At 33.0% G+C, this 15,977-nt stretch overlaps 1 protein-coding gene and 1 non-coding gene across 2 annotated transcripts; one reads left to right on the forward strand and one right to left on the reverse strand.

Annotated features, from left to right (window-relative positions):
* The first annotated feature begins 230 nt into the window (after positions 1-230).
* LOC119631360 (venom serine protease Bi-VSP) lies at positions 231-12,321 on the forward strand. The gene is made up of 7 exons (XM_038023498.1): positions 231-524; positions 9,382-9,554; positions 10,706-11,370; positions 11,463-11,538; positions 11,599-11,683; positions 11,793-12,091; positions 12,163-12,321. Exons 1-7 carry the CDS (start codon positions 440-442, stop codon positions 12,304-12,306), a joined length of 1,527 nt encoding a protein of 508 aa, XP_037879426.1. The 5' UTR covers positions 231-439; the 3' UTR covers positions 12,307-12,321.
* Trnan-guu lies at positions 6,729-6,802 on the reverse strand. The gene has a single exon. It is a non-coding gene; the product is annotated as a tRNA-Asn (tRNA).
* Positions 12,322-15,977: the final 3,656 nt, after the last annotated feature.

The following is a 15,977-nucleotide window of genomic DNA, read 5'->3' on the forward strand; positions in this document are numbered from 1 at the left end:
AACAAAATTATTGAAAATATAAATAGTAAATAGTCCCACCTGTTCCTTACTAGACATGCTTGTTTATATATGAAATAATGTGAGAAATGGAAAGCACACATGCATACACAAACAAAAACAGAAACAAAACAAAAAAAAAAAAAAAAAACATACACACACGCACGCACATAAACATATAGAGCCGAGAATAAATTTATAAAACGGACGCTTCTTTTACAGTAAACTGAGATCCGTAGAAATAGTATTAAAATGTAAGCGCTCGCGAAAACACAAGTTCAGTTCAAAATTGTCTAAAGAGATTAAAACAAGTGTAATAATAAGTGCTGAATTTTATTTTACTAATTTTTTTTAATTAAATGACGAAATAAAGAATTTGAAAAAATTGTTTAACTACAAAGTTAATTAGCACGAATATCTGACAAACGTTCAAATAATCAAAATGAGTAAAAATTTATTTTTAACATTAATTGTTTTCGCATGTTTAATAGTTGATGTCTTAAATCAGCGTTTCAACCGTCAACAAGGTAACCAAAAAAAAAAAAAAAAAAAACACACACACACACACACACACATTTTTAAAGACTTGATATGGTTTTTATAAAAGTTTTAACCAAAAAAAAAAAAAAAAAAAAAAAACAAACAAACAAAAAAAAATTTTTAAAAATTTTATTTTTTTTTTAAAAAATTTTTAACAAAAAAAAAAAAAAAAAAAAAAAAAAATAAGAAGAAACAAATCGTTTATAACGAAACAATAGCGATTAAATTTGATTTATGCAATTTGGACGTAATGTCTATGTAATGTAAATATTTTTGTATTGATTTTTACATATATACACACACACATGCACACACACACACACACACACAATGCAGCAAACATTTCAATTATCTGTTATTATATTGCAAAGCAATTCAAATCAAGTAAATTTAATAATAATGAAAATATAAAAAGAAACCTGTTTAATTTCGTTTCAATTCTTAACGCAAAGTATTTCATATTTAAACGTTCTAAACAACAGCATTAACAATTAAACAACCAAAACGAATTCCAAATTTCCATAAGCAGTAGCGAATATTTTCCCAAAAAAAGTTAAATAACACAACACCAAATAATGCCAGTCATTTTACAAAATTTTTGTTTTAAAACAAAAAAAAACAACAAGAACAAAAGAAAAACAAAGTACAAGTTTTAATTTGAAGCATTCAATGCTCGCCTTAAATCAGAAAATTTGTGTGCGTTTCGCGATTAGTTTCGATTTGAATCTAACCGCACGCACAATGATTTATTTAATATTTGGTGTTCTTGTGCTGGCAACTCTTGAAATACCGGATAATTTATTAGAACAAGTTCGTTTCTTAAGTCTTTATCAAAACTGTAAGTTACTCAGATCAAAAAGTTTATGTCTTAAGTCTTTATTGTAACTATAAGTTCGGGAAAACGCGCAATCTTGCACTTGAAACACTTTAACGGGGGCACTTACATCCTTTAAACAACATCTCAGATATTCTTCATTGGTGTTTTTTTTTTTATTTTTTGACTTAGGCATGCGATTATATATTTTTTTGAAAATTATTTTCATTCTTTACTTACTTGATAGTTTGTTTGTGGGATGGATGAAATTTTATTTTTCAACTTTTTATTAAATTATTTCTATTATAGCTACAAATATATATACAAATCGTTTAGATATATGTGATTTCTTCTTTCTGTGTTCACGATAATAAGATTCAAATAAAAACGAAACGAAATTTTTATCATCAAATAAAAATTATATTTAATTTTGCTTACTTCTCAATTTGATAATAAGAATGACAACAGTCGTAGTCTCATGAGAAAATAGTCCTTGCGCTTAAATGAATTATGGATATATGCCGTCAACAGTTAATGAATATAAATACCGGGCAGTGGATGTGTCGGCAAAGTGAACCGACGCAAGTTTATTTCGGTTATTCACAAAGCTTGGATTTAAGTTCGTACCAAAATTTTAGATGGGTATCTGTCACAATTGATCGAATTATGAATGAAAACAAAAGGAAATTGTTGTGCACTGCTCATATCGTATTCGTGCCCTTAGCCAATATCAAGTTTAAACTTGTAGGATTGAATTAAAAATGTAATTTCTGTACCTCATCTTCTTCATCTATGAGAAATCTTCTTGTGCGTACGAGGAAGGGATAGAGAGAAATATGTGAATTGACTATCTTATGATCATTTCGCCTTTTTTGCTGCACGGTATCGATTTAATTATCTCAATCTCCAATGTGATTGCAGATACTTTCAACTGATAAAATCCTCACCGCTTGTGAGTTCTCAATATTTTTATAATTTGGTCAACTCCAAAAAAGAAATCTTCATATATCTCTCGCAGATTTTTTTCAATGGCTCCGAGTCCTCTGATACTGATAGTGAAACCTTAAATCTCTTTGTTGAATGCTTTCGAAAAAATTTTATTTTACATGGTCTGAGGTCTCTAAAATATTGTTGTGCGCCTGGCCCAGATGGCATCCCATCATGTATACCTCCCTAAGCTCTAACGTGCTATGTGGTGTTATTTCAAAGACTGAAATCAGGTGTGTTCTCTTTGCGATGGTAGAGCAGTTTCCTTATTCCGCTTCATAAATATGGAAACAGGCATCACTTTGTGAACTATAGAAGCATTGGCAAGATGAATGTCTAAATTGTTTTTGAGAGTTGTTACTCAGCTTATATTCCTCCACTCCAGTGTGGCTTTCTGAAAAAAGGATCAGCTGTTACAAATCTCTTAGAGTTTGTTTGCAATGCGTTTAAGGCTTTTTCTAGCTCCGCTCGCAAGGATGTCGTATATAATGACTTCAGTAAAGCATTTGACTTAGTTAACCATAACTTAGTGAATTTCAAACTGCAGGCTTTCTGGCTTCCCCTTGTACGTAGTGGAATGGATAAGCTCCTATCTGCATAACAGATCGTTCAGGGTTTTGTATGGTGTCCGTCAAGACAGCGACCTAGAACTCCTTCTATTTAATCTCTCCGACGATTCTTGCCCCTCGTTAGAATCGCAATCGTATCAGTTTCAAATTGACTTAACTAATTTGGTTACATGGTGGTCGTAAAATTTTATGAAATTAAATCTAAAAAAATGGAAGAAGTTTTCTCTCCCAAGTCGGGAGTCATTCAATACTCAGGATTTCATTAATTCACACAAGTTGGAACAGGTAGATTCATTCATAAATTTAGGAGTTCTATTCGACTAAAAATTATGCTTTACTTTGCACATTGAGCTCTCTTTTAAGTAAAGCTAGGTCCGCCCTAGGTTTCTTTACGAGATGGTTGAAAGATCTAAAGGATCCTTACTTTACAAAAGAGCTATACATGTACTTAGTTACACCAATACTTGATTATGTCTCTGTTCTGTGGCCTTCTTCCTATAGGTGTTATGAAGAGTCAATTGAATCCATTCAAGAGCAGTTCTTGCTGCTTGCTCATAGGCATTAGAGTTGGGTACCCGCTTGTCTCTCTTCTTACTTATGAAAATAGATTGCTTATGTTATTCTTACCATCACTTGAGAAACGTAGATTTATTCTTAATGTTTCCATCTTAACTAAGTTAACAAACGATACTAGATTTGATGAGATAAACTTTAATGTCTCTAATCTCTTCTCTAGGCACTTTATCTTCATTATGAACTGTTTAATCGGTTCCGAGTAGTTTGCAGAAACTTGTTTATCACTTGATCCCAATATCGGACTCTTTTAAAGTCTACCAAAATAATTATGCTTCGCAATCGCTACGAGCGATTTGCCCAAGTCGCACTTGAAGTAACTTGGACTCTTAACATCTCTTTATGATTCGAAAATTAACTGGTGTTGTTTAATGTAATCGGCTTAGGGGTTCACTTGCAACTTGCATCTGCACTGACCGTGGGTGTGCTTCTGTGTTAGTTGTGCACATGTTTTGTTTTTTTTTTTCTTTCTTATTTATTTATTCATTCATTTTTTTAATATTTTTTTTTCTTTATTTCTTCTTATATACTTTGAATCAGTTTTTAATATTAATTAGCATAAGATTTACTTATTTTAGTTTAGTTTCATGTGCAAGTGAGTAAATAAATAAATAAATAATGGGCACAAAATTACAATATCAGCAATGCATGCATATAGTCATGGCCCACTGTTAAAGTATAGCGTGGTGGATTTTGAAAATAAGGCTTTACGCGGGGAGTGGTCGAATGAATGGTCCGAAATTAATCATTTTCAATAGTGTTCATCTTTGAATCAAAACACGTCAGTGTATCGAATTTCTTCGAAATGATTCAAAAATTGTGGCCCCAAAAGATAACATGTGTACATGCCTACATATATAGACACCTGCCCAGGTGTATATAGTTAATTATATGGTTGATGGCGGGAGATTTAAACAATGGTGACTTACCAAAACTTAAGCTTAAGATTGAGGAAAAGAAGCCTAAATTATCAACAATGACTCGAAAGACATTATACTGTTATCTACATATATGTATGTTATATACAACCATGAATTACATTGCAAGTGATAATAATTGAAAATAGTCGCAGAATTTTGTTTAGTAACTTGGTGCATGGATTCACTGTAACTAAGCGAGAGAGAGAGAGAGAGAAAAAGAGAACAAGGGAGACAAAATGTTATGCTCGGGCAAGGTCATCTCCATTACTTCACTTCTTCAAATACCATTGGCCACTTAATGTTGTGATAAAATATTAAAAGTCACACTTTCTTGCCGCATGAAGGCTTACGTTTAATGAGAACCCTTACACTGATACGGGTCCGAAAAATAGGCCTATATAGTCCAAACGTGCCACATCGACAACATTCATTATAAGATACTAAAAAGAGAAGTAAGAACATTATCGACGAGCAAAGCCGACAATTAAATACCCTACACCACATTTCCAACACAACTATAATTTTTACCATAGAACACAAAAACTATATCTTGCTTCTATATAAAGGCATATTTTTCAATTGCGTATTTATGGAAAAGGAAGGCCCAAAGTGCAAGTTTAATCCTTACATAGGGCGGGATCCAAAAATAGACGTAGGTAGTCCAAATTCTGTAGAGTTCACTTATGTATGAATTCAATTTTCATTATCTCATATGAGAACTTGGACTTTTCTGCTTTACAAAGGATCAACTTTACTAAAAATCCTTATATAAGCCGATATGGTTCAAAAATTTCCGCAGCCAATCCAAACTTTTCATACCAATTTAGAAACCCGATATACTACCACTTAGCCACTTAGCCGAGAAATTTTGGAAATTATAATTTTTTTCGATATAACGACTTTTCAGAATAGGACGTTGTATGGGGAGAACCTCTCCAAACCGTTTTCAATAGCGTTCGTCTTGGGGTGAAAGCATGTCACTGTACCAAATTTCATCAAATTTTAATAAAATGTACATGGACAGACATCCGACAAATGAACAGGTTTAGATCAATTCAGATTACGATTCTGAATCAGTCTATCTTAAGCCCATCTGCCTGTTACATATGTCTGCACTAACTTAATATACCCTGTACCACAACTCGTGTAGTGTATAAACACGAAAAAGTACACATTTTTGCGGGAACACATATATGAGGGATGGAACGAAAAATGGTCCCATCCCGTCCAAAGTTTCTATATTCGTTTAATAGGCTAAAATGATAATTTCATTTATTTTTTTTTAAATTTCAATTAAATATTTCGAAAATTGTAACTTTCATTTACGCAAGAAACGCAGCTACACATTACACGGACAGACGGACAGAAATGGTTAAATAGATTCGGGTCATGGTCGGTTTGGTAAAAGACAGGTCTACCTCAGCTCCCTCTGAGTGTTAAATGCATCTGCACAAGTTTTATATGCACTTAGGGTGTAGGGTATAATAATGTGATGCGAAGTAATTGATAAATTAATTTTTCTGTTTTTTAAATTCTTACTTAGACTATAATCATGAGTAAATAATGTTACACTAATGATAGGGACAGAAAGAAATTTTATAATAAAATAACAATAATACTATATAAATAATAACAAGCTTGGAAACTTTAAATTTCTACATTAACTTCGTTCTAAGTGTAAGTATGTGAAATGGCGCAAACCTGCTTTGCTCTCTATGTTTTTTACACGCTTCTCATAGCTTTAATAGACACACAATGTAAATTTCCCAGTTTTATTCTACAAATATAGAAAAGATCAGCCAACATTACACAGTATGAAAATTTATATTCTTCTGGTTTGTTTCTTTTTAGTTTCTTTTAGGATAACTGAGATGGGTATGAAACATTCGGTCACAGCCGAATGTAATTTTCTCATTAACTTTAGTAATAAGCGCAAGTCTGAAAAAGGATTCAGCTGATAATATCGCCGAGAACTTAAATTGAAAGACTTTTGCAATTTTTTATTAAAATTATCAATCATTTTGAAGAGCTGATTGAGTTTATGCAAATACCTGTAGAGATGTATGCGAGACATACGCGAATGCGAATATACGAAGTAAGACCATTGTTCATAAAATTTTACTTTAATTATATTTGGAAAAAACTGAAGAATGAAGATATTAAATTCGCAGATAACAGAGATCGATTTCGTGAGAATTTTGGCCCGTAAAATATTTATATTGGCTAATTGTAGATGTCAGTCGGATTAGTTTATGTATCGAATTAATTTTTATAATTTATTTTTTTTAAATATTTGAAAATAATTAAAAAAAGAAAGAAAAAGATGACCGCCCCCGGGTGGGCTCGAACCACCAACCTTTCGGTTAACAGCCGAACGCGCTAACCCATTGCGCCACGGAGGCTTATGCCACTGTTGATGTAAGTTACTTTACAAATAACAAACGAACAATAGTTGGAAGACAGAAACTGTTCTTTAAACAAAACACATATACTAGACCCCTGTATAATACAATAGACTCATTCTCTATTACGTAAATCCTTATTGTGCCAATTACTTAGATTATACAAATTAATGAGCGGTTTTGCGACCCCAAAGCAATTAACTTACTCGTCATATTTAAAATAACTTTCTTTAATAATCAGACTTCGAACAATAGATGACAGACAGAAATTTTTTGATAATTGAATACATAATAATAAATGTTTTTTTTTTTTTTTCGCAAGAAAACATTTTTATACTTTCTATTTCATTATGCGGACACGGTCACACAGTTTTTGTGATATAAATTTCTTTTATATGGGGACACATGCCGTACGAGGTTCTAGTGTATTGTTTGCTAATTAAATATAAGCCAAAATATTTATTCGTTTAATGATAAAATAATTCTAATGAACAAGTGTTCAGTAAAGGTAGTCATACATAAGAAATATAATCAAGTGTATAAATAACGTATGTTTATCTACACAAACTGCTTTGTGACTTGATGAGATGAGAACAAGAAAGTGATTAAGTCTGATTTTTTATTACTAAAAAATATCATAAGTACGTTGACATTCATTTTTTATTGGCTGAAAAGATCCTTAAAGAAGGTTATTTTTTTGAGAAGCTGAAATGCTAAACGGCTGAAAAGTTCGATTTTTCACGCCCGACATCATAAAATGTAGATGTCTCTACTCCACTTTCATTATGTTTTCGTCAAAGGCTAGGAAGCTTGGAACAGTTGCTCATGAATATATTTTTAAATTCAGTATTTTTGATTAACGGCTGTATGCTCCTGTTGGTAAGCTGCAAAAAAGATTTTGTTAACAACAACAACAACTTTTATCAAACACCTTTTTTGAAACTGATTCCTTTCGACAGTTACGCGGCATATTGCGTTATCTTCGTCGAAAACCCCATATACGGGAAACTGCCGAAATTTGTCAATTTATGCGAAAAGTGCTTCACGAAATGATCACGAAGACAATTAACTTGAAAAGACGGCGCGCAGTGAACATATTCATTCGCTACCTTCCACAAATCTGTATCATTTTATTGGGACGGGATATATGTTATATGAAATTTTTCATAAGTTGCTCAATTTGTTGTTTATAAGGACGATTCCATTCTAATTTCTTGAACTCAGAGTTGAAATCAGAAAAGAAAACTTTCTTTTCAACACTAGATTTGCGGACGCTCGTCAATTTGGCGGGTAAATTTTGTTGATCGTCATACGCGGAAAAAGAAAGATAAGAAGTTGAAATTTGCCATAAACAGTCCTTTCGTTGATTAACCATACCAGCTTGAAAACTGAGCTTGATTTGTTCACAGGCACGCCCGCAATGCAGAAGAAATTGAAACAACCTCGGAAAAGGGCGGCGACTTTTTCATATCTTAGTCTATAATTTTCGATTCAACTTGTGGGACGGATTCTTGCATTAGAATAGCGATTATCATTAAAAACCAATACATAAGAGTATCGAGTAAATGGACCGAGCTGATGCTGACTTTTTTTAAAGTCGAAACCCCGTCATATTGATGGGTGCCGAAAATCTAAGGTCGAAGTGGTTCAAATTCAAACTTGCCTTAATATTTTCTGGCCAATTATCTCGAACTTATGGATTCTAACAATTTCCAGTCAGATATAAATATTTTTTAAGATTGTTTTATATACACTATTCATCCCTCATCCCTCCTGTGAGGAACGATGAAAATTTCTCCTTTTTATGTCCTTGTCTGAGAAGCTCTTCATATTCATATTCAGTAATCAAATTCAATTTTAATGCACTATCAGTGCGCTTCAATATTTTCAATGACATGCTAATCATGGCAATATCTGAACTTGTTATGGGGTTTTCCATGCATATGTATTTTATCAGTTTCATAGTCGAAACGATAAAGTTTCTGTAATTAAAAATGAAAAAAAAAATCAAAAAGTCCACTAACCTTTTATTTTAAAATCGAAGAGTGTTCAGTAATGCGTGCATGCTAAAATGTAACCATCTAAAGAATACCTTGACTATAAATCGAGCCATTAGTTAATTTTTTATTTATTTTTTTTAATATTTAACGTAAGTTCCGTAATACTTATCGCGTATTTAACACAGTTAAGTATTCAAGGTTAACTGGCCGGACGCACTTAATACTGGTTGAAAATGAAAATAAGACACTAACAAAAAAAAAAAATCAAAAAAAAAAAAAAAATTTCAATAATTTACATGAAGTACATAATGTTGGCCGTACGAGCGGAATTAACTTGAGAAGGAAAACCAGAAACATGTTAGTCGAGTTATGTTCGTATAAAATTGTCCGGTTTATTGACTTTGTTCTTGTTTTTATTTAATTTTGTTTTTTTATTTATTATAATTATTATTGTTTCTTCCTCCTTTTAAATACAAATTAAAAAGAAATATTACTTAGTAGAGAGAAAGCCTTGACAATTATTTATACACTTAGGTGTGATTAACTTTTATTTTTTTTTTATTTTTTTTGATTTTTTAGGGCAATCGCAGTATTGCGTGACACCTGAGAACTATTACGGAACCTGTGTAGCTTTAAGCTATTGTCCGCAGGTGGTAAATGTATTTCAGACAACAAATCGTCGTTTGGCACAACAATACGTAATTGCCTTGCAGCGAAGCTGTGGTACACGCAGTATTAATGGCGATCCTGTTGTAAGTTAAAAGACGTTTCCTTCTTCTTCTTTTTTCGGCTTGTTTCCAATTAATTTTAAATTGAATTATTATCCTTAGTATTTTCAAGTTCAAAGGTATATTAAGTTCGAGTGAAGAGAGTTAAAGCAAAGACTTGCAGTTTTATGAAAATTTAGTTTATTTTATTTTACGAAATCATCAGAGTACACATATTTTCGTAAGTTGAACAAACAAATTCTGGCAGCAAAAGATAATCGCATGGATACAATTTTTTTTTCTTCGATATTTGAACTTAAAATTTGTCATTTTCATTTATAGATCTCAAGGTCTCACGGCATAAAATATTATTATTATGAAAATATCTAGATAATGTCTTATCGCATCAAAAAGATAAGGGTTGAAAAACTTTCAAGTACAACGGCTCATACCCACCCATCTAATATATTTAGTATGATATTTTTCATTAGGGGAATCTTAACTGAGGTCCATTTCGTTGTACTTGACTAAAAGAATGCGCGATAAAATCGCTACAACAAACGATAATTTTGCTTTACCACTAAGCCACTTGCGTGCAAACTTTTCAATATTGTTTGCCTTCGGTAGTTGCGCTCGCAGCCAAAGTCATTTCGCAATTTTCATCTTGACGCTTCTTTCGGGACAATTACAATGATTGTGAATAGCCGCGAGAAGGCGACAAAACGCAGGCCTTATAAAATGAGAGTTTGGATAGATCAGTTAATTAATTGGAATATATTGTTGAAGCACTTACCTGCCGTTGGCTATTTGAGATAAGCTTGAATATCAAAATACACCCGAATATGACCTTAAAGGAGTCGAACAATCAATGAGAGCAAAAATCTTATGCAAAAATCATACACATATTAGCTAATCTATAAGTAAAAAATTGCTTTATAAGTTCATGTCAACATATCCGCCTGATCGGCACTCTATTTCTTTTTTAAATAAATTTAAGGCGGTTGCAATTGCCTAAGCTTTCTGTATAATTGGATATAGTACCAGCAGCAGCAGTAGTAGTAGTAGTAGTAGTACAAGTATCTTTTTATTAATTACATATAAGTTATAGAACAGCCGTATATAGTATATGACGCAAACTATTATATTATGAGATTATACTCTTTTTTTTTGTTTGTTTGTTTAATTATCACAAACAGGTTTGCTGTACACGGCCACAACAATTAATAAGAACAACAGAAGCTCCATCAAATCCCTTTTTTACCACAGCACAAACGTCACAAACAAATCCTTCGAATCCTTTCTTAAGACCTACTCCATCGACGGAGCAAACATTTTCAACAAACACGCCTAGAAGGACGACAACAACGACATCTACTACTTCTCGACGCCCTCTTACGACAGATGGCGTGAATAATAAAGGAATTAATTGTATTGGTCCTGACCTGAAGAGAGGCAATTGTATATCCCTTAAGAAATGCCAAACGTTAGTCGATGAATTGCTGCAAAAGCAAAATGATGCAACTTTTGCCGAATTCCTAAGGGCTTCAAATGACATATGCAACGGTGTAGAACAAAATGTTTGCTGTCCCATTAATGAAGTAACAGCCACTACTGGTATTCCTTTACAAAGAGATAACGATAATCCGCCCAGACGTTTGCCGACCGTGGAAGAGGGTTGTGGTTACACTTCGAGTAGTCATAAGAAAATCGTGGGCGGTGAAGTTAGTAAAAAAGGTGCCTGGCCTTGGATAGCCTTAATCGGCTATGATGATAGTTTTTCAAGTACACCGTTTAAATGTGGCGGTACTTTAATCACCGCTCGGCATGTCCTAACTGCAGCTCATTGCATTAGAAGAGATCTGTAAGTTAAAGGGAGAGAAAATATATAATTATAATATATATATATATATATATATATAGTTTACTTTATCATTACATTCTTTGAATTAATAGGACCTTTGTGCGTTTGGGAGAACATGATCTTACCACGGATGCTGAAGCTCGTCACGTTGATATACCTGTTGTCAGAGTGAGTCCAATTTTTCTTCTTTTTTTTGATTTCAAAATCATTTCTTTTTATCAACTCTAGAAAGAATCGCATCCTGAATATAATAAACGAAACGGTCACAGCGATATTGCCGTTTTATACCTGTCTTTCAATGTCAAGTATACAGGTAGGTTGATGTGGTGTGTTTTTTGTTTTTTTTTTTTTTTGCTTTTTTGTCGAATTATTTTTTCGATTTCTACAATCAATTAATATAATTAATGTCTCATACAACACAGATTCCATAGCACCGATTTGCTTGCCCTTTTCATCGGAATTAAGGCAAAAATCTTATGTGCGGCATACTCCGTTTGTGGCAGGTTGGGGTAAAACAATGGAAGGTGGACAGTCCGCCAATGTTTTGCAAGAACTGCAAATACCGGTATTCGAAAATGAAGTCTGTCGTATACGTTATCAACAACAAAAACGTTTGTTTACCGAAAATCAATTTGACGAAGCGGTTATATGCGCGGGAGAACTTTCCGGCGGCAAAGATACATGTCAGGGAGATTCAGGCGGACCATTAATGATGCCTGAAGTAAGTGCTTGCTTTTCATAATGAAAAAGACTTTTATAAAACAGATTCACTTTTCATTTGTTATTGCTCAGCCTTATAAAAATAATGTACGTTATTATTTAATTGGTGTGGTTTCCTATGGCATTGGCTGCGCCCGTCCAGAAATACCCGGTGTTTACTCAAGTACACAACACTTTATCGATTGGATTATAGAAAAAATTGCCGACACTGCGTAGTTAAGAAACCAAAGTTGAAAATCGCATTTAAATGATGTCTAGGAAATATATAATGAAAATAAAGATAAAAAGATAGAAAGATAGAGCTTTTGTTTTATTTAACAAAATTGTTTTATTTTTTTTTTTTTATACCCATCACCGAAGGTTGACGGATATATTCGTATTGTCAAAACGAAACACAACGCCCAGAAGGAAACATCAGAGACCTCACAAAGCATTTATATTCTTGGTCAGCATCAAATGCTAAATCTATTTAAGCATGTCCATCCATCCGTCTCTCCGTCTGTGTAATGTCTGTCGCAAAAATGCTGATGTCGACTTTAAATTTGGCGGTGCCATTGGAAGATGTTGCATGCAGGTAGATATTTTTAAAATGGGTCAGATCGGTCAAAGCACACACCCACAGCATCACGTAAACTGAGATCATTTCTGCAAAAAAACACACAATAATTGATTTTGATATTTGCATTGTGTGTGCGCGTATGTGTGATGACAGAAATGCATATACGACGTATTTATCTACAGTGTGCATTTGTTTAAGCTAAGAAAACTTGTGCTGAAAAAAGTCAATCGTATTGTCACAAAAATAGTAGATATGTAAGTAATTATCAGATTGTTGACATTTTTTCTAAGGCATCTATGCAACGATTATGTATGATTTTTCAATTGAGCAGTACAAGGCTGTCTTCGAACGACTTGACAGCTAAATTTGCTGATCTACAATACTCGTTCGAGCTTGTAAGAACACTTTCAGCAGGCGGATAGACAAGCAGACAAACACCGACAATGAATAGTTTATAAAGTGTTTGCCGCATTTAAGCTAACTTAAAAAAAATCTGCCGCGGCAGATATAAAATACCCAGCCAGACTTATTTCTTTCTTTTTTTCAACTCGCAACGGGAATATGCAAATGCCTGTTTTGTTAAATAGATTTAAATCTTTGAGGGCAGATTTTAATATTTTGAATGACTTTCTTTAAATGAAAACCAAATGTCTGCCACAAATGCTCTTTTCTTGGTACACAATGCACAAGGCACAATGCAATCACCCGCGTTTTGCTTAAGAATACAATAACGGGTAAGAAAGGAGAAAGAAAAGAAAATGGAATTAAAAAGAAAATTTTTAGATAAAGAGAAAAGTAAAATCTTATTGTTAAACATTAAAAGTTTAAATAATGATTTGTTGATGATAACTTGCTCATGATTTGCTTGCGTAGAACAAAAGCCAGATGCATTTCTTAAAACTCACAACATATGTCTTCGCCGTTATTGTGGTTAACATATAATGAATAAATTTATTCATAAATAAATTTAAATGTTATTGAAGAAAACCCAAGAAAAAAAGGGAAACACTGTTATGTGTTGTGTTATGTAGAAGCGATTCGCGGCAAAAGAACATATTTTATGGTTTGTCAATCTATTATGAATTATAAACAATGGTCGCGTGCCATTGATCTTACAATTGTTAGACGCACATTTCCATCAATGCATTATCGATTCATTTACTAAAGGGGTTGATTTTATTGTTCATTTCCATTCACAAAGCTAATAATAAATATAAACAGAACGTAAAGATCAATAAATTATAGTGAAATGTTCACAATGCGAATATGCAATAATTGCTTGTAAGTTAACTGTCTTGTTCTTGCTTGTGTGTGTCATATCTCTTAATAATATTCGTGTTTTTGTTTAATTCATTCAATTGTTTACTTTGCCATATAAGATAATCAGAAAATTATAAATATAAAAATTGATTATAATTTAAAGAAAAGTTTTTTTTTTTTGAAATTAAATTTTTAAATAAAAAATATACATATATATATTTGTCTAAATGTTTGCAATGTTTGCCCAGAAGAATGCTATACAGGCCGTGTATAAAGTGTACATATTCTTGATTAGCATCATATTCTAAATGGATTTACATATGTCTCTCTGGCTCTGCGTGTGTGTGTGTGTGTGTGCTAAACATTTTTCTAGTTGCAAAAAGTAAAAAAGTATCATATTCAAAATTGGCAGAAACATTGGAAGTTCTTGCACGCAGGTGTGTATGTGAAATCGGTCCAATCGGCTAAAATATACGCAACGTACTCTGAGAGCATTTATGTGTTTGGGAAATAAAAAAAGGCTTTCGCTCGTTGCTTATAAACCACTACAGATACAACAGTAGAAAGTTGCATTATAGCTCCTGCACAAAAATGGTAAAAATCGCCCACGCCCACTGAATAGTATAATATGTTAAAATTACAATTTCTTTGCCGAAACGTTCGCAGCACTCGGAAACGAGCTTCAGCGATCCCATGAGGTCTACAAATAAGTGACTAGTATCCGTCTGTCTATCTGTTCGTTAATTGCTGTGGTAAACGTACTCATTGTAGCAAAAATGAGCGTATCGGCTTCGAATTTGGCGAAAACATTTAAGCTCGTTGCACGCAGGCGGACCTGGAAAACGGGTACGATTGACTACATTCGGGCTTTTTCGATTTTTTTCCCTTGTAAACTATAGCAGAGACAAAACATAACTGTTCACTTTTTTTCTCTAGAAAAATGGAAAAAATCATCCACGCCTACCCAATACTATGGAATATATTCCGTTTGTAGTCATTGTTAGGATAAGTGTTGATCACTGCCGAATGTACTTTTCTTACTTATTTTATCCTAGATAGAGATAAGTCTTCTGAAGACATTACTTGAGAACTTATAGCTCGTCCTTCAGTTATTATTAAAGACATTTCAATTTATCTATCTTGTAGCTGGCTTGAGTTCACTTTAAAAGCAAAAATTAGTTGGCTTTTAATTCTTCTGTAAACACTTTGCGCTATAAGATGAACTTTAATAATGACATTCGATATCAACGTCATACTCCCATCCTTGTCGGATATTTTTGTTATGTAAGTATATAGTACCGAGAAATCATAATAACGATATATTATTCACGTATACACTGGGAATCTAATATTTTATGTAACTTTTCAGGTGAATAATATTTCTTAATGTGATTAGAACTTATGCACCCTTTCGTAGTCATTACTGCCGATACACTTTTTCTCTTTCTCGTTAATCACTTCTTTGCTACAGGGTATATTAGATTTAGGAACGCGTATGTAATACGTACAAGGACTTGAAGTAGATCCACATAACGTGTTTTAGCCCACGAGTCCACGAAACCCTATTGAAATTGCATTGCTCCATCTCACCAGGATTTTTTCTGACAAACTCGTTATATGAGAAAAAATTTACACTATGCAAAATTTCGTGACAAAAATCGGTGAGTAATAGTGTTTTTGTATTGTATTGTAAATTGATATGAATATTTTGCAGCGGATGCGGCCGATGTTATGAACTCCCTCTTACCGTTCATACGAAAGTTAAGTTTAAAAATCAACTCTGAATCGTGTTTGGATCATGTGGTTTTTTTTACTGTTTGGTCGCCATTCCCAAGTGGGTTTTTTTATTCGAATTTGTTAAAACACTTCAAAAAGGTAAAAATCTTCAGATTTCTAATTCTAGATGAATCTCTGATTTAGTCAAGCTCCAAATTTAATCCGAGATTAATCAGGGCAATGCTCTAAATAAAACTTTACGATTGGATTAATGATGGACGCAATGAACCGGATGATGGATCGGATTTAATTGAATGTATTATACACTTTTGCATATCATGGATCTGTCAAT

The sequence above is a fragment of the Glossina fuscipes genome, unplaced genomic scaffold (assembly GCF_014805625.2).
Source record: "Glossina fuscipes isolate IAEA_lab_2018 unplaced genomic scaffold, Yale_Gfus_2 1, whole genome shotgun sequence".
Classification (NCBI taxonomy): Eukaryota; Metazoa; Arthropoda; class Insecta; order Diptera; family Glossinidae; genus Glossina; species Glossina fuscipes.